Genomic DNA, 20,580 nt, shown 5'->3' with positions numbered 1-20,580 from the left:
TGGTTGAGAGGAAGGAGGAGAGGAACAACGAATAATTCGACGAAGAATGCAGAGGCAGTAAATAGAAAGAACGAAGCAAGAGCGGGTGATGGAGCCGAAGCGGCATGTTGGGCAAGGATACAAGACAAAGAAGAAAAATCTATAAAGATTTAAGAAAAGCTGTTAGTAACACCTGCAGAAGGAAGAAAGAGAATGGCAGTAAAATTATGTCAAAGGCAAAGAGGAGATGGCTACTCAAAATAACAGTGGAGAGATATATAGGAGGATTAAGGAATTAGAGGTAGGTTACGGAAGCTAGACTTAATCTGAGAATCTTTAACATGAGAATGGACAGGTGATGGATAAAGAGGAAAGGATACTGGAAAGGTGGTTGGAGTTTTATGAAGAAAAGATCAATAACGAAATGGAAGCGGCGCATGAAACAGATAGCACAATGTCGGTGAAGCCGATTGCAGAATATCTGAATATCCAGGAGATTGAGGAAGTAATATCGAGATTGAGATATAATAAAACTCCAGGAATCGACTCCATTCCAGCAGATGTCTTCAAATACGGATGTCACAGACTGATCCAGTCAATACATGAACTTGTGACCTGGACATGGGAACTAGAAAAGTTGTGGAGTGATTGGAAAATGGAAATTATTTGGCCCATTTTTAAAAAAGGAGACAAATAAATGTCAATTTCTACATTGGTATAATACTATTAAACATTGCGTAAATGATATTCTACTCTTTTATTTTGAAAAGGTTGACGGTTTACGCTGAAGAAATAATAAGTGAATCACAATTCAGGAAAATCAGAAGAAACCATGAACTAAATATGTGTGATGTGACAGTTGATGGAAAGGTGTTACGAGAACATTGTTGACCTGCATTGCATATTTGTTGATTTTCATCAAGCTTTTGGTAGCTTCAGTGGAAAATGCTTGCCTGAGCTAATGCTCAAAAATGGGATACCAAATACATTGGTAAAGCTTGTAATGATGACCTGGAAAATTCCATGACTTGTGTAAAGGTAGGAAATAAAGTGAGTAGATCTTTTGAAGTGAACAATGGAGTGAGACAGGGTGGTGCATTGGCTGCAGTAATTTTCATTATAGCTATTGATAAGATAAAACCTCTGCAAGCAGATGGGAATCTTTTCTATAAAATGAAACGTGTGAGTGTTTGTGCTGATGATGTAGTTCTCATCTCAAGAAATGTTCAGACGGTAGTAGAATCGTTTAAGATATTGCAAGATGAGGAAAAGATAGCTAGTGGGTCTAGAAATTAATATGGAAAGACAGAATATTTTAAAATTGCGACCGAGAAAGTAAGAAGACTGGTTCGAAGGACATCGTTTGACGATATAACACTTGAAGGAGTAAAGGAGTTTAAATGTTCAGGAACTGTTCTGAATAATGAGAACAGGTTACATGTTGAAGCTTAGAGAAGCTTATGAGGATAAATAGGAGCTGGAATAAAGGTTATTTTGCCTAACAGAAAGTTTTCAGGTCAATGTTTGTAAGACGCAATGCAAAACTGAAACTGTGCAGGGTACGTATAAAGTCTGTAATAACATACGGGTCGGGTGAAAGACCTGGACATTAACTAAAAGATATGAGACATCACTACGGATTTTGAAGGAAAAATCACAAGAAGAAACGTGCAACCTATAAGCACTAAGGACGGCTAGTGAATAAGGAATAAGGAAGAGATAACCGGCTATATCGATGAAGAGGATCTAGTGTGAGATATCAAGGCACGCAGGAAAAGATGGTTGGAACCTGTGGCAAGGATGAGAGTGATAAAATGTCTAACGCAGTCCTTGGAGGGCAAATGTTCGGAACTAAAAGACGAGGAACACCTACAAGAAAGTGAATGGAGGATGTACAGAGCGATGTGCAAGTCCTGGATATAAGGCAGTGGTGGACAGAAGTAAAAGACAGTTGGAGACTTGTAAGATTTGGAGGCGTATTATCCGGGAGGCCAAGGTTCGCACTGGATTGCGCTAGTGAAAGAAAGAAAGAAGACATTAATCCTGATTAGTAAATTATAAATCGATTACATTGACTAGATATGACTTTATAAATAAAGACAGAAATTTAAATGAGGGACACTAGATGATCGCATTGTTAAAAAAATATACTGTTTATGAAGTTCAATCAACTTTTGCTAGTTTTGCCACCACCGGTTTATGTATAATTCTATTACATATATATTTTAAAAAGATCGATAATATCTCGTCTATTAACTGTGTGGCTATGCCTATCTTCTCATGCCAATATCTGATGCTGATAAGCAGGGTTCAACAAAAAAATCTATCCGTAAAAATAGTAACGTTCATCAGTTCTCAAAAATCTGTTCGCCCTTCTATGGATGTTATCCTAAAAGTACACCGACAAATGTTTTTTTGATAATTGTCTACATATATATATATACTACATGTATGTATGTGGTAAAATATTATTCCAAATTTAAATTAAACAGTGCATTTTGTTATAAACATCATGTCCTATTTGACCTTTAAATTCAAATTCAAGAATACAGAAGCAGTATTGGAAAAAGTTCACGTTACGTTAAACTGATCGGGAAATTAATTATATTATTGCCCTGAGGTAGGTAATCCCCACGTCCGAAACACAACATCTACGTTCCACGTCCAGGGCGGTAACAGCTGTACTTATCTACAATACATACAGCTGGCTAACGGGGATCCGAGTAAATTCCTCGGGTATGCTTTTCTTTTGACCTGTTTCCACCTTCAGGTCCACACATGGTTTGGATTTTTCGGCTACCTGCAGGATATGGAATAATAAACGAATTTGGAAATGGACTTTTAGAGCTGGCGATGTGGCGGCCAGGGTCAATGTTATTGCAGGTGTAACGGAGACCCTTCCGATGTCCACATGCCCCCTGCGATGGCAGGCATGTAGCAATGGTGCCCATGTATGTTGGTGCATGGAAGCTTTGAAAGCTTCGGTGAGTAGGAGCCTGGAGTCAGTGCAGAGATTGCGCATCCGCTCTCTGCCAGGACATATGCCGGTTCCACCAGAGTACCGGATCGAACCTCGTAGTAGCCCTGGAGTGGGGGTGTACCCCGGCGGCTAGCCTTGCTACAGAAGGGATAAACGTTCATGAATATTGAACAAACAAACGTAGCAGAGGGTGCACGTAAACACCCTCGTTTAGAAACCTCCGATTAGCCACAAGCGAAGAGGAAAAAGAGTAAGAAGTCAGACAAAATTAAGAGAGATGCTGACAAAATCAGCAAGGAATTGAGAAAGTCTTTGTTTGGAAACATTGCTTCCAAACTAAGATTTTTGATTATTGCCAAGGAGAATGGCAACTTTCAAAATGTTAGTCCATTCTTGATCGCAAGAGTGATAACTAATTGTGCTGGTGGTCCTGTTAAGGAAATTCGTAAAACCTTTAACGGATAACACGTTGAAACTATCAACGATATTCAAAGTCAAAAAGTCCAGGCATTGAAGAAGATCGGTGAATTTGCAGTATCAGTGCAACCGCATAGCACCCTTAATACATCCAGAGGAGTTGTTGTTTGCCGTGATCTTCTAAAATGTACAGAAGAGGAAATAGTACAGGAAATGTCGAGTCAAGTAGTGATTCAGTGTCGCAGACTCACAATGAGAAGAAATGGCGAAGTTCTTCCTTCGGCCTCTCATGTATTAACATTTAACAGGTCTACCCTTCCTGAAAAGGTGCGTGCTGGTATACACCGGCTTGATGTACGTGCGTTTATTCCGCAGCCTATGCGATGTTTCAAGTGTCAACGTTTCGGGCACACTGCAGCTAGATGTGAAGCGCAGGAAATCTGCATATGTGGAATGAAGATACATGAGGGTGAACCATGCAAAGACCCTCCAATCTGTATTAATTGTAAAGGGCACCATAACTGCCGATCCAGGAATTGCCCAGTTTATAAATCTGAAACGGCCATTCAGGAAGTTAAAACGCTTCAGAAGGTTAGTTATCCTGAAGCGAAGAAAATTTTTAGTCAACGAACACCTCGACAATCGACCACTTATGCTAAAGCAGCTGCTGCCCCTTCTTCATGCAAAATTAATGTGGAGCAGTTGCTTAATACAATGTCACCAAGCCTTGCAATAATGATAAAAAAATTATTGACGCTAAGATAGAGTCGACTCACCACACAGAACCATCTAAACATGAGAAGGCTCAATCCCGCATTGACATCGTTGATAAAAGAAATGTGCCAGCGCAGCATAAAAAACTAGTTAAACCTGCAATCATAACACCATCACTTGAAGTGGTAAATAAAAATCTTGATTTGTCTAGAAAAGAGGAAAAGATCTCGCCGTCGTGTAGTTACAAACCTAAGGAAATAGTGACAAGAAAATCCGAGTCTACCGAAATGGAGGTGCAAGTCGTTATTGAGAAAGCACCAGACGTAAACGATATACAAACTGTAACATTGGGGCCTCCAAAAGCTCAAAAAACAGCTTCAGCGAGAGCATCTATTTCAGCTGGACCCAGCACTGCTGTAGAGATAGAATCCAGCTCATCAGCCGCGGAAAGTGCATAGCTTGCACGTCTATATACAATTGCAACAATGTTAACAGAACCAATGAAGCTTTCATCACCTGATGTAAGCCGGCGAACGTGATGCCAAAAATTCGCATCAGAAAGAGAAGACGATGCCATGTCCGAGACCTCAGACACACTGTCATCGGATGTTGAGGCCGTTCGCAGAATGGAAAAACGGTGGAAGAAAGGATGGCCGAAAGGAAAGCCTAGAAAGTAATTTGTTGGATCAGAAGTTATAAGAAAATTTAAAATTTTTATCATTTCTTGACACATGAAAATGTGAAATATTGAACCCTTTTCTTATTTTTTTTTTTGAAGTGTGATGGGACTAATGACCAAAGTAGTCGATGATCCTAAAAACCTCAACAAAAAAAAAAATAGATACTATTTATTATTCTTTCTACTTATGTATTTATCCTTGCTGGATTAAAATACGAACATAACTAGCTGAAATACTGCAGAATAGTTATGGCCTTCGGAAAATACTGAAATCATTAAAAAATTTTGTTTTAATATAAGTAATTTAAACTGGTTAGAACTGGGTTAATGGATTGCAATTTTTTATTGTTCCATCAGTGTTTCAGCCATGGAGGAATAAGAACTACAACAGGTTTTCCTTTTATAGGTATTCTTTCCAATAGTGTAGCAATCCATAATAGCATAATTAAAGTTGACTCTTTAGAATAAGCGTTTTTAATGACTGTTTCTTTAGAAAACCGTTTATACGAGAGCTTATTTCCATAAAACAACATTTTTTGTCAATAAAGGTATTTCGGTGGGAGTTTGGCATCAATGAAATAAACCATACGATAATACAGAGTTTTAACTGTTGATATATTTAAGGACGAAACACGTAAAAATTAATAACTAAACCTTCTAAATAACTAAACAAATACTGAAAGAGGAAAAATCATCTAACTGCTTCAAAATAAAATCTTTGCAACAGAAAACTTTCTTGAGATAAATACTTTATGTACTCACAAATTACTTGCTCATTTAAATACTCATGAAGGTCTCTTGTGCTAATTTATAAAAATATTATGAAGACTTGATTCATTCGCTTGTAAAAAATATCGTAGAAAAAGGCAGCTTCTGAAAAACTTTCGTACTGTAAAAGGAGATTTCACTCATTTTAAGCAAATTATAGAATCATCTATTGTAATTTTAAAATTAAACTTAGAGTCAGTTCTTAAATAATTTTATAGATCCCGTGTTTACGAAACAAAGATCTGTATAATCCAAAACAAAAATCTTATCATTACCTATCTCTCTGAAGGCTTTTAAGTTCGAATCCTGTTCATGCTTGGCCAATCACTCCCATTATAAAATTAATTTGATGTACTAAAATATTAATTAGATAAAGGATATATTGTGTGTTTATATATATATATACACACACACTTGGGAGGTAGTGCAGGTTTTTCGTGGATAATTCTGTTTAGGGGGATGACTTGTCCATAATAAGCAGTTTACAGTTTTTACGAATTATTGTACTTTTGTATTTAACCATTAAAAAAAAAGTGTGTGTATTTTGTAAATTATAGTAACAAGATGGTGCTAGATAGTAATTTATAAGCTTCTGAACCTGGTTTGTCATAGTTTTTCTCTGGCTATAATCTCGTTTTCATGTACTTAAAAAATTGTTCTTATATAAACAAAATGAATAAATATATCAAAATTTAACTAAACAGTGGCTAAATTATTTAAAACAATTAATACCAAGAATATTTTGCCTTCTCTAGGTTAAATCTTTCGTTAAACTCCCACATCTAAATAAACATGAGAAGTTACGAGTGACTAATAACTTCAAATAAAAGCAGATTTACTGAAAAAATGAAGGAATTTCTTTAAAAAACTCCAAATTTTTATTTGGAGTTTATTTTTCCAAATTAAAAAAAAAATTATATTTACCTTTTTATGAGGAAATGCTGAAGTACATAACTAACAGGGTAAAACCAAACATTCTTGTTTTTTCATGTTCAAATATAATAAAATAGATATGAAATAATTACCCTATATCGATTGTAACAACTTCTAGTACTTTATTCTTCTTTGACTCGTTTGACCACTTCATGAAAATTTTAAAGTGCATTTATTTAATCGAAAAAATTAATAAATTGTTATTTTCTGTTATTATTATTATTATTTTTACTTATTTCTATTATCAGTTAATTAAATCAATTGAATTCTTTCTTCTGTAGTTGATAAAACAGTAGATGTAATATAACTTCAAAGCTGAACTGTACTAAGTTTTACATAAAAATTCAGTTAAGTTAAAAAATAAATGTCTTTTATGAACGCTGCTTAAAGTTATATCTGAATATTGTATATTAGATTAACCTTAATCTTTTATAAATGTTTCAATTTCTGACAGTAGTTTTGTTTCATTTCCATATCTGATTAAATATTTTGCACAAGTGCAAAATACACGGAGCAGTGCTTTTAGTAAAATCCCTATAGGATTTTCCGATAAATCCATCTAAACGAAAATTATGTTAAGAAATCATAATAACATTCTATGTATCTTAAACTTAGAATTTGATTTTAAGTAATCATTAGGAAGAAAAAATCTCGAATATTCACACATACATACAAAGTTTTAATTCCAACACAACAATAATAACAATTGATGTAGCAACTTTAATATTAGCTATTAAATTTTAATGTTCCGCTCATTACAGTACTGTAGTTCCAAGACTAGTTTAAAGTTCAAACTGAGAGTCATTTATCAAACGGGCAAGAAGAAGGAGGTAAGGGGAAGAGAAAGGAGTTTGTGTTCTCATCTATATAACCTAACCTCTTGCTCGCAAAACTTTGTAATTCGCCCATTGCCGTTCTTAAACCTCCTTACAGAAGTCTTGATAAGAAAAAGATAAATCAGAGAAATGTATAAAACAAATTTTTTCTCAAAAATTACTAATATATCACGCTGAGTGACTTATTATAATTTATGGTACGGAATTATAATGTAATTGTAAACTTTTCAATTGACATTTAATACTTAGTTCAAGAATTTAATAATTAAAAAAATAATTCAAAAACAAGTTTTTTATATTATTTATTTTAAATCAATGATTTCTACAAGATTAAAAATCTACAATAATTGGAAACTTAAAACAATAAAAATTTGTTTCGTCTCAAATTATAAATTACAATCAGTTACACTATTACGGAAATAAAAAGTAAATATGATCACATGCTATCGCATGTAGACAGGCTTCTAACAAATCTTCTCAAAAATGACACTAATATTCCTATAAAGAACAGTAAATCTAAGTTCACTACCTAAGTTAGATTAGAGATCAGTGCCATTGCAGATTAACCCCCCCCCCCCACCATCACCAACAAAAAACAATAAACAATTATAAAATTTCATAAACAGAGAAAAAAAGAACAAAACTGTAATTAATAATGAAATGATAATAACTAAAATTGAACAATGGGAAAAATGAAGTGAAAGGTAACACTAAGTTAATGCAATAACACGTCAAATCACATAAAATCATCAACGTCTAACATGTGTAGTCGTTTTAACCTTCTATCATCTTCACTATTGTTTATAAGCTTAATAGCAAAAACGTTTACGTGGTTGTTTAGCCGAAATTTATTTTTTTGTATCGAATCGCTTTGTTTCTTCTCGTAATGCTATAAACCCAGATATTACGATTATCCAGAACAGATTTACTGTTTCTCACGAACCAAGACGATGTTCTTCAATAATTTGTTTTGAAATCGTTGTATAATATCGACGTTTTCACTGCTTACTGAACCCGAAAGCTGGACATTATAAAAAATGTACAAAATCGGTTTAAGGATCGTCGTGTAAAATAATTCTTTGTTAGATAGTGAAAGCTGGTCAAATTCAAGTTGCAGTTTGAAACTGGATGTGGATCAGCAATAACCACCAAGATAGTCGTGTCAGCGGCAAATGAAGCGATGGTGTCATAATCCATAGTCGGAAGGTACTCTGTGAAGATAGAATATAAAACAGGTCCTAAATCGATCCTTGAGGAACACACCACTTAGTGCCAAAAAACACAGAGAACTCCTTATTATACTTAGCTACTCAGGATCAAGTACGATTGAGGTAGGCTAACTTCCAACTTCTGTAACAATACAGGAAGCCAGGCAGGCTATGTGGAAGGCCTGCTGAACATCCAAGAAGGAAACGGTACAGTATTTTTTCTTCTCAGGACACTTGCTGATAACCTCACACACTCTATGCGTTTGCTCATTAGTTGAGTGACCGACTCGGAAGCCGAACTGATGACAAGGAATAACATGTTCTATAAAACAGGCCACAGCCTCTAAAGAAAACTTCTCTCAAACAATTTATATAAAATAGGTAACAGATTTATTGACTTATACGAAGGTACATCATGCACCGGTTTACTTAGTTTGAGGAACATCACCATTTTTGAAACTCTCCAAACCAACGCTGAGCAAGTCGTGCACAGATGCCGTTAAATAGGTGTATTGTATAAAGGTTGGTTTTGAAAGGAAGCAAAAATGGCATTTTTTAAGCAGTTAATCCAAAACCTGGACCAAAGGTCGTATAACAAGCAAATGGGACCAGATCTTCTGAGTGACAAAGAGAACAATAAGTATAAAATATAAAATTTAAATTTAAATGCTGGTTTTTGGCGCTAAACAGCAAGAGGAATGTGAAGATGATGACATCACTGCAGAACGAATAAATTTAAAAATCGTGGCGGCGTACCGAATAGTATCAGCCGATGCGGCGAGAGTCCTGGCCGGGGTATCGCCGATCCAGTTATGGGCTACCCAAATGAAACGGATCTATGAGGGTATGGGTAGGGAAGATGCCATTAATCTCTTGCTACAAGGATGGTGAGAGAAATGGAACACGCTACGACTGCGGTGTGAAAAAGAAACTTATTTCTCAGCTAGGACCGTGATTAGGGAAGAAACACGGCGACGTCGGGTATACTACCTGTCATAATTCCTCTCCGGTCACAGAGGATTTGGTATATACTTACACAGGTTTAAAAGAAGGAAGCTCCCAAATTGTGTGTACTGCGGTCAACAGGACACACCCTGCCACACCTTTTTTTGAATGTACACATTGGGAGGATCTAAAAGCCAGATATAACATAAAATAGATTACTGCGGAAACTAAGACATGCATATGTTGAGAGGTAAAGACGAATGGCTGACAATAGAAAGATTCGTAGCTGAGGCTATACGAGCAAAGGAAGTAGATTGTAAGAAGTGAGAGGAGTTACTTTAGGAAAAATAAAGACCGAGACCCGGCTGCTGGGGCAGGGCCTGGGAACGGCATAGCCGGGCCCGATGTCCTGGCCTTAGCGGTGTGAGGCAGAGGCAAGATGAGAATAGGAAAAGATCCGGAACCGGTGAGCCAACCTGCCATGCCGGACTAACTGCTGGTAGGTAAGGAGGCTCGTTAGAGTCGCAAGGGGACACCCCCTGGGCTGAGTAATTCTTGATTGTTCAGCTGGCACAGGGGAACAGAAGAACACCAAAAAAATCTACAATCCTTAGAAATCAATCTCGCAGTATGGTTTTAGATTTTAATTAATGGCTCAATAACCGATTTATATGTACCTCATCAATATGTTACTGCATAATTGATTGTAGACTGCACAAGAGAAAATAAAAAAACATTATCATTATATAATTTCGTGATTTTTTTTATGTAGTACCGATTATTATGTAGTAATGAAGACTACGTTCAGCAAGTCTTATTTACAAAAAAAATAGGTTGTGACAAAGTACAGTCGATTATTTATCGTAACAATTTATTCGTAAGAAACTTTTTCGATGGAATTATCAAAAAAACTAATTACTAACTTTAGCATTGTTTTTAACATTATATTATTTTTGATAATAAAGAGCAATTGAATTTATATTGAAATATTTTATCCAATAATTCATAAGAAGACTATTTTACAAACTGCAAGAATATATATACTCACCTCTTGACGTATGATAAATTATTATTCAAAACCTGATGTTCAATTAACGGAAAACTATGATTTTTTTGGATGTGTTCAAAAAAACTCGTGGATTTCCTTCAAACTCTCTTCAACTGTAATCTTCTTCAGCTTAATATAAGAACGGCTTTCACATTTCTCCGTAAAGAATTCATTAAAATTATTTTTGCCGTAAAAAATAATTTGGTCTTTTTCTGATACGTTTTGTATTTATAGATTACATAACGTATTTTATTTTATTTTTTCAATTTTTCTATTAAAACAAAGCCTTTAGTAATTCAAATAATTCAGTTAAAAACAAGATAAAATATATTTTAATTACTACTAAATAAATAATAATTTAATCTCTAAATTTCAAATATACATTTTTTAAGTGCCTTAATTCGATTGTAATTATTCGTTATGCTGAAGTTATTAATATCAAATTAAGCTGCTTGGTAATTTTTTAATAAAATATTACATTATTTCAACACCACATATGCATGTTATATGTTAAACTTTATTTCGATATTTTTCTTCTACTGATGAAAACATGAATATTAACAACAAACGAGCAAAAAAGACTAATCCTGTTATCGAAAAATTCGTTATAAAAATATAAATATGCAGTTCAGCTTTTTTAACCTTGTTATGTTGTTAGTTATTTAGTAAAATAACTGATGTTACTCAATGGGATTTTATCGTTTTTACGAAAGCAATCGTTTTTTATTTTTGGTGAACTTAATAAGATTAAGAAAAGGATAATTTCTTTTTACATTTTTCCTTTTTACTAATAATTAACATTACTCAACAAAAAAAATTCAACTGACAAAAAAAAAAAAATTGTAAATGTGCGCCATCTGTTTTTCACTTAATTGTTTTTTTTGAATGCATGTTCAAGTTTTAGTTACCACTCAAAACAAAGATTTCGTTGATTATTTATTTTTTGATGGAAGAATATATGTATGATGATCCATAGATTTTTCACTGAAAATTTTCTTAGAAAAAAATGGTTAATTCGATACGTAAATGTTAAGAAAAGAAAATTTCCACACTTAATATTGGCAATAATATATCATGACCCAATAATGGCTTTATTTCATTGTTTGTGGTTGTTGCTTTCCATTCTTTGGCAATTTTAGCTGATCAATTCTTCTGGCTTCTCGTCTTTTGTTTATTGTGAATTGTATTTTTTAGGTAAACAGGTGTTTTTTTTTTTTTAATAGAGCTACCCATATTGTTTTTATAAGAATAAAAGTAAACACATTAAATTTACTTAAAAATATAAATGAGACCAACTTAATGATAAAAAATCAAAACGAAGTAAAATTTGAAATGTAACACTGTTCAATTTTTAAATTTTTTCATACTTTAATTATGCATTTTAAACAATACAAAGTACGCCTAATATGCAATCACCATTTCATTTTCATTTATAAACGAGTATAATAGAAAATAAATTACCTAGGGTTGTAAAATAATTTATTACTTAATAACAGTAATTACTTACAACTGTTAAAATACTAGCTTGAATAGACTAATTCACTAGCAATTCTGCTGCAACGTATGGTTTATTGAACTAAATCGTATTACAGAAACCGTACGCATAAAATTACTAGTAATTTTCGTAATCAAACGTAATTATGTTTTTCAAAAGGGTTGTTTTTTGGCGAAGTCAATCATGTCGATTTTATGAATATTTAGAGGGTAAGAAGTTTTTCTCTTCCCTTTGATTAAATTACTAACTAATTTTTGATATATGTGTACAAGTCATCCAAAACTAAAATACATGTTTTCAAAGAAAGAAGTTAGATCTTTATCAGTGCATTAAAATAATTTAAAATTTCATTTAATATTATTTAGTAAAAAGTAATAATTAATATAAATTCTATTTCCATTACTACTATTAAATAGTGGATTTTATGTCACCCTGCTTTATACTGCCTTATATAATTTATTTTAAAAGATTCCAAAACTTGTGGTGAATATAATAATAAACTGTTTATAACAACAAATTTTTTTATTCAAATTACAGAAAAACAATATCGCTCTGTTACATACAACCCAACATTTATTAAATCACTTTCTTTCAATAAAAAAAAAAAAACTAGGTTTTACTGAAGGTAAAATAGTTACATATTAACTACAGAATCAATTCTGATAAGTCGGTCAAGTACTAAATTAACTTAGAGATAACCAATACATATTGCTGACATCTGCGGTCAAGTAATAGCATCTCAAAATTTCATCTGGAAGACTCAGTGTTTGAATCACGATCAGGCATGGCATTTTACAAACGTTACAAAAATTCATAACGTATTATTTTCTAATATGTATTTTTTTAAATTCCAACTAAATATCAATGTTATAAAAACTGTATTGAAACGTCAAAAGTAATAAAGATGTAAAAAGGTTACCAGGCTAAAATATTGATGTTTTTATATAGATTTTTATACTTACAGTCCGTTCCACAGGAAAGGTGACTCATGTGAAATAAAATATAAGACTGTTTATTTTTAGTTTATATGACGTTTTATTCAAAATGGGCTCCTTATGAATAAATACACAACTGGAAGCGTTGGAAAAGTTGTTCGAAACAATTCTGATTCTTAACCTTTGAAATTGCCTGCAGAAACATGGTTGTAGCCCTCTGGATATCTGAAATTGTGACAAAAGGCTTTCCTTTCATTGCCATTTTGCGTTTTTTAAATTACCAAAAGTCGCAAGGAGACAAATCAAGCTAGTAAGGAGGGTGTTCAAGAACCACGATACATTTTTGAGTCAAGAAATGGCATACGATCTTGCTTATGTGCGCAGGTGCATTTTCATGCAACGAACACCATATTGCTTGATTCCGGTATTCAGGTCCATCCCAAACAATCCTCGCCCATAAACGATTTAAAACACCCAAATAGTAATCTGCATTCACCATTTGACCTTCTGGAGCGAATTCTTTTGAATAATTATTTTTGAATCAAAGAAAATAGTGAGCAGCGGCCTTGACACGGCTTTTCTGCATGCGCACTTTTTTAGATCTCGGAGATTCTGGACCTTTCCATTCCGAGCTATGGCGCTTTATAAGTGGCTTATACTGAAAACATCATGTTACGTCAACTGTTACTATGCAAGACATGAAGTCTGGGTCCCTAGCGGCCGATCTTTTCATGTCTCTGCAGTGTTCCATCTGCAATCTTTTTGAACGTCAGTGCGACACAAGCGACAATAAATCTTCATGTTGCCAAAATTTTCAGTTAGAATGCGATGTGTAAATGCGATTGTTTTAGGAATACCAGTGATCTCTTCAATTAACTTGGTAGATGCACAACGATCATCTCGAAGAATTTCAGCCACTTTTTGAACATTTTCTTCTATTCCAATTGTCGATGAGGATCCTGGACGCGGGTCATCTTCAATGCTCTCTCTACCAACACGAAACCTTGCATGCCACTTACAAACGTTTTTAAGACTCATTGTTTCTCTACCGTAAACAGTTGGCAATATTTTAAAAGTGTCTGGGGCACTTTTACCCGATTTAAAACAAAACTTAATGTTTGCACATTGCTCCTTTCACGATCGAGTTCAAAACATACAGTTAAAATTTTGGTTATTATGAGCAATGTGTAATGCCAGCGCTGTTAAATTTTAAACGGAAGGTATTCAGGATACCACGCTAGTTAATTCGTGCATCCGTTCACAGATCGCATTAGTAGTTACGCGAATATAAAATCGGTCACCTTTCCCGTAGGACGGAGTGTGTATAAAAAATTAAATATTGCTGCTGCTCCTGCTTTTTGTACTGCTATGTAAATAATACTAATATAATTAATAATAACAATAAATATCTCTCTCTGGCAGCAAGTGTGTGAGAGTGTACTAGCTTATGACCCACGTTGCTAGGCCAAGTACCGAAGACACACGAAACCGATTAAAAAAACACACACTAGCTTTCATTTAAAATTTGTGCGTACAACTACAGTTCGATCATTCAGTCTTCAATGCACAAATGTTGTTTAAGAATAGTGCGAAAACGATGAATACCATTAAAAAGACTAGGAGTTAAACAAAGACGTCTGCATGTTTCTACCACCAATTCAAAAAACCTTAAGAAAGGACTAGTTATTAACAACTGCTTGGGGATACAAAGGGGTAGCAAGGACAACCATCCAACGAAAAGCGATTAGTAGGAATCTTCAACTAGTTAATAGCATTGTTTAACCGACTAGCTACTACTACAAGACAAGTAAATACTAGCAGCTACTAGTGACTACTAGCAACTGACGTCTAGATCCTTCTAGATACTTAGAGCGCCGACTAATCGATAGCAACTGCTAGCGCCGACTAGCTACAACTGGCAACTAGCGACTACTAGCCACTAGCAAAGAGTGACAGACAAGCGACTGCACTCAACAGCGACTAGTGACTATTAAAGCTGGAGAGTACTAGAAAGTTTTAGGAGTGACTACTACCGTACTGGCGTTTGCTAGCAGCGACTAACGATTTTTAGTGACTAACGACTAGCAACTACAAGCAAATAGTGATAGGCGATTACTTGCAACTGGTGGGTGATGATTAGCGTCCAATAGCATACACTAGCGACTAAAGACTTCTAACAGCGAGAAAATTCTAGCGCCTACTAGAAACTACTAGCACCTACTAGCGATTAGTGGTTACTAGCGACTATTAGCAAATTCAAATTGCTAGCTAATACTCCTGACTAGTGACCACTACCTACTTACTACAAGCGAGTGACTTCTAATGACTGCCGGATAGTAGCAAATAGTGGCTATTAGCAATTATCAGCGACTAGTGATTAGTTAATACTAGTGGCTATTAGTGATAGCGACTAGCGACTATTAGCTAATACTATAGACTACTAACGGCTTTCGACTGCTAGGGTCTATTAGGAATGCTATTTTCCTAGTACTTGCTAGTAGTCTCCTAGTTGTTAAAATTTTCTACTCAATATTAAAATATTAATACCATAATTTTACTTTACTCTAATAATGATAATATTCCAAGTAAAAGAAAAAAGGGAAATAGTATATTATTTATTAGGTTTCGGTAATATATACACTTTTTAAAATGGAATTAATGTGTTAATTAGAAAGATTAGTTTAAATTTAAAATTAGTTAGACTTTTAGTTATTACTTGTATTCTTTGTGAATAAATCAAAATTTTAATCAATTAAGCAGTTTATTAATACTATGAAAATAAGTTTATTTTTATTATATTATAAAATTATGATTTTTTTTTTTAATTACTATATTTTCATATTTATTAAAATAATTAAGTTTTATATACATATAATATGTGGATAGAGGACATTTCAAACATGAGATCTACATTTTATCCGGTAAGCTTTGTCTTTAATAAACGGAAGCAGCCTTTTAATGAAAAAATATTGTAATTTTATTCGTCAATCTCAAGAATCTCAGTCCTAGAACATTCTTTGATCATCTATTATTTAATTATTGAACGAATATTCTTCATACTCAAAGAAGATAATATTTGGGTGATTTTAATTATTCTATTTTAGAATTAATATAACGATGGTGTTTGTTATGGATACATATATATTTTTTTCTAATGTGAACATTGCAGTTTGTTAAACTAGTAAATAATAAGCAACACCTCCTCACCGGCCCAATGGGATGAGAATGATATGCATGAGATGTAAATGAGGTGTAATCTTGTGCAGACTTGGCCGACTATTCCTGAGACGTGAGGTTAATTGAAACCCAGCTGCCGAAGTACACCGCCGGTATCTACCGTCTAGTACTCAAATATGTATCAAAGCAACTAACCTTTACTAGGATTTGAACCTCAGAACCTTCGTCTTCGAAAATCAGCTGTTAGACAACTGACTTGCTTCAAGTATATACAATTTTTCATTCAGTTTAATAATTACAACATTTAATTTCTTTGACTTCAGGATTTAATTTCCAATCAGGATTCGTGCTGTCGAAGTACATCATTGGGAGGGTATCCACTGTTCAACTATTGAACTGTAAGTAACCCCCTCACAGCCCTATGAGATGAGGATGTTATGTATGACATGTAAATGAGGTGTAGTCTAGTCATGTACAGACACAGGCCGACCACACGCAAACTAATTAATTAAATTAAAACTAATATGAAGGTTAAGCTAATCTTTCTAATTAACATACTAATTGCATTTAAAAAAAAATTATATATTATCTAAACCTAATAAATAATATGCTATATTCATTTTTTCTTTTACTTAGTATATTATTATTATTAAATTAAATTATTATTTGAAGCAAATTGTCTTAAAAAAACAAACTATTTCCTAAATCTTCCCTTAACCGTAGTTGGAGAAAATTTATCATTCTAAAAATCAGCCAGAATTCATTTAATATTATTTGTTTAACTATTATACTACTAATTATCATTTATAAATTCATTGTCTAAAACTGATTTTGTAATTTATTATTTTTAATTTAAGAAAAAATTGCATTTAACCAGTTTTACCAAGTGAAACATTCTTTAATCATAAAAATAGAATTCCGACAACACCGTCTATGGGAGCAAATTTTCAAACTCTATTAGTTAAATTTTAAAATTTGAAAAATAAATTAGTGCGGAGACCTATTTTTATCGACAGAAAATATTTGTACTAAGCTTAGAATAAATTTAATTAACCATTTATTTGTTCTAATTTTTTCTTTGAAATATAAATTGATAAAAGAACACTAGTCTTTACAGCTTCCTGTTGAAAGTTTTGAATTTATCATCATTAACTTAAATATATTTAAACAGTTATAAGACGAGAATTCCCTACATGTTTTATCCACAAGAATTTTGTTTTTCAAGAAAAATTTAAAAAAAAAATGATTAATTTAGTTTTAGAAAAGTGAATAGTTACGACGGATTTTAATATAAAATAAAACTAGTACAATTGCAAGTGAATAAAAAATTTGGGATTAAAATAAATTGCAATTGAAAATATAGAAATTAGTATAAATAAATAAATTACGTGATACCTTATGGACGATTAATTCTCTAGCAATATCTCCTACGTTAGCGTTTTCGACAGCGTAATCGTGCAGATAACAACGTTCATCGAAATGAAAACTGTTTTCAGATTTGAAGGAAACTCCAAATTTCTATTGCTACTTTTTTATTTGAGGTCTGTTCACGTAATAAGTATATGTGAAATTTATTAAATTCATGGATCACCAGGACAGTATGTATTTTAATTTAAAAAAGTGATATAATTACACGGTTATAATTCATTTAATACTTCTATGAAGTATTAAGGTAATAAAAACAAAGTGTAAAGTACTGATAAGAGATGATCTGTTGTTCCTTTATGCACGTGCAAGTTATGTAAAAAGGATTCAATTAACTACTCACTCTCGCATTCCAGTTCAACTCTCAACATCTAATTTTCTATTCCAGCAGCTAGTTCAAGTAGCAATTTTAATTCCAATTAGGTACTTTTTCCTTTAGCACTTCAATATAGTAACAGATTTGTAAAGTTTCTATTACGAAATTTCTGGCTTTATTATTATCTAACAAATGTTGCCGTAAAATTTTACATTCCTGAATACAATCGTTTAAATAAATTCTTCTCCAATTCCTTTATCTTTGTATTTATATTTCCAATAAAATAATATTTATTCCTACTAATTGCTCTGTATCATGTTCTAGTCTATTCTTTGATATCTTTATATGTTTTTATAGTATTTTGATTACTTATCGCAAAATTTTTAGCATTATCCTTTCTGTGTAGGTTTTCGTTTCTTTTAATTTATTACCGTAACACAAGTTTCAAATTTATTTGGATCCTAAGCAATAATTGGGGGTTGTTCAGCGCAATAACTGTTTTGTAATCGTTGTGAAAGAAATAAAAATTACTAATTTTGCTTTCGTTGCTTACTAAGTTCTAAAATTTTCCCTCAAATTTCGTTATTTCTTCTTGACACAACTTTAATGACGATCAGGTTAGTACTAATCAAATCGTAAATTCTACTCTCAGTTCTTTTTCAAAATGTTGATATATTCCTTTTTCATATTTTAATCTTTTTAATCCATTAGTTATATAATTAGTATTTTTAGCTAATGAAAACTTTTAATCGCTTAATTTCAATTTTCACTAAAGAGTAGAATTTTTTAATTATTGTGTATATGAAATAATATTACACATTGTTTAATAGCACTTTAAAAATTAAAGTATGTTATTTACAAAACTTAATTTTTCTGTGCATGAAAAGTTAAAAAAATATAATAATAGAAGTTAAACATTAAAAAACAAATAAACGAATTAATCTAAGTTTATATTTTGATGCAAAATATTTAATTTATTTTCTATTTTGTTTAAAGATATTACAAAATTAAATTTAAGATAGTTTTAATTTTTATTAATGCATATACATATATCATTACGGCACTTCAATATTTAGCGAAGGAATTCTTATTATTGTATTAATGCAGAAAATGGGATAGAATTAATAGCTGATTCGATTGGAAACTTTGTTTCATATTCTGGAATTAAAAGTTGCACAATGTTATGTGTCATCTACTCATATACCGTATAATATCAAAATGTATGTATTTCTTAATTAACTTGGAAAATGAATTAGTAGTTTGTATTTGAATAGAGAAGTGTGAAAGCAATTTTAGACTTTACATATATTACAGAGATAATAGCAACAACGATAGTATAACAACGAAAACATTTAACAAGATAAGTAGAATGCCTGAAGCATTTGCTTTCGTATGAATGGAAATGCGAATTATTGCTATATATTATATAAAGTATTATTTTGTATATATATATATTTATATGTATATAATACAGAAATCGAGTGAACAAGAGAATAATCGTTTCCGTCTTTCAGTTTATATTGTTTTACTGGTTAACTTAATAATCGGTTTAGTTACTTAGTCATACGAAAATTACGTACTAAGAATAAAGAAAATATAGACTAAGTATTCTCTAGAAGATACTTGATTGATAAAGTTAATGATTAATGATGGTAGAGTAAATGAAATATTCTTTTACAAAATATCGATATCTTTATTCTCAATTAAGTGATAAGTTGTATAATTATAAAAGAAATGAAGAAGTGGCTTTATAAAATAAAAAATACAGTAAAATCAGAGTAGTCTAACTTTTTACTCTGCTTTTCTTTATTTTTTACTGAGGAAATGAATGATTTAACTTTTCTTTTTAATTAAATATATCAAATATTAAACTTTTTAAGTAGTTTTTTCAAAACTTGAGATTCATTCTTTTTTTATTAGATCCTCGACGTCATATTACTAAAACTCCGTTAAAATAATTAAGAATATTGGAAAAATAATATTAGCTGATGATTATAATGTGATTAATTGAAGACAATTCATTAGAAGCAATTTTTAAATTTTAATATAAGATTTTTTACTGCCTTAAAAAATCATATCTATACAACTGGTAAAAGAGACATGCGGTTTTTTAATAATCAGAAAAAAATAGTCAAAATTGCTTTAAGTTATATGAGCATGAAATTAATGTCCTTATTTCAAAAAATTAGGTACGTACTTCACATAGACACACTTATACCATTTACAGAATTTATTGGTGAATTTTTTTTTGTATTGCTATAGATTTACATTTGAATACAATAAGAACGGAGGTGAAAAAATTATTTTCTTCTCCTGTTTTCAGTTTTTATATAAATAAATAAAGCGATCTAGTTATTAATACTGATCCTGTTTCCATCCTGAATTTGAGTAAAATAAACTCCCTTATCCTAGTTAGGCTAACAAGTTTTTGTAAAGTAGCATATAAAATAAAAAAAAAAAATAATAATTGCCAATAATAACAAAAAACTAAAATTTAAAACAAAAAGAAGAAATGTTTTACTTTCTATAATCTTTAATTTTAATTATAGGGTGATGTGTTCTATTACTGATTTTATTCATACCATATGGCTTTTAGAACGGGAAAGTGTAAGAAAACGGATAAAAATAATGTGAAAATATTTATTAATTTTTTCCTTAACTTTTCCTCAAATTGACGAATTTCTTGATAGGATCCGGAACACGTCAATTATTGAAGGAGAAATAG

The 20,580-nt window shown here is 32.1% G+C and overlaps 1 protein-coding gene across 1 annotated transcript; it reads left to right on the top strand.

The window, feature by feature from the left end:
- The first annotated feature begins 337 nt into the window (after window positions 1-337).
- On the top strand, window positions 338-676 carry LOC142317709 (uncharacterized). The gene has a single exon (XM_075354256.1). It carries the CDS (start codon window positions 338-340, stop codon window positions 674-676), a length of 339 nt encoding a protein of 112 aa, XP_075210371.1.
- Window positions 677-20,580: the final 19,904 nt, after the last annotated feature.

This window comes from Lycorma delicatula, chromosome 1, assembly GCF_047948215.1.
Source record: "Lycorma delicatula isolate Av1 chromosome 1, ASM4794821v1, whole genome shotgun sequence".
Classification (NCBI taxonomy): Eukaryota; Metazoa; Arthropoda; class Insecta; order Hemiptera; family Fulgoridae; genus Lycorma; species Lycorma delicatula.
This window is presented reverse-complemented; position numbering and strand designations above follow the sequence as displayed.

Coding starts and splice junctions, on each gene's coding strand:
- LOC142317709 (XM_075354256.1), top strand. CDS start 338: ATGGATAAAGAGGAAAGGATACTGGAAAGGTGGTTGGAGTTTTATGAA.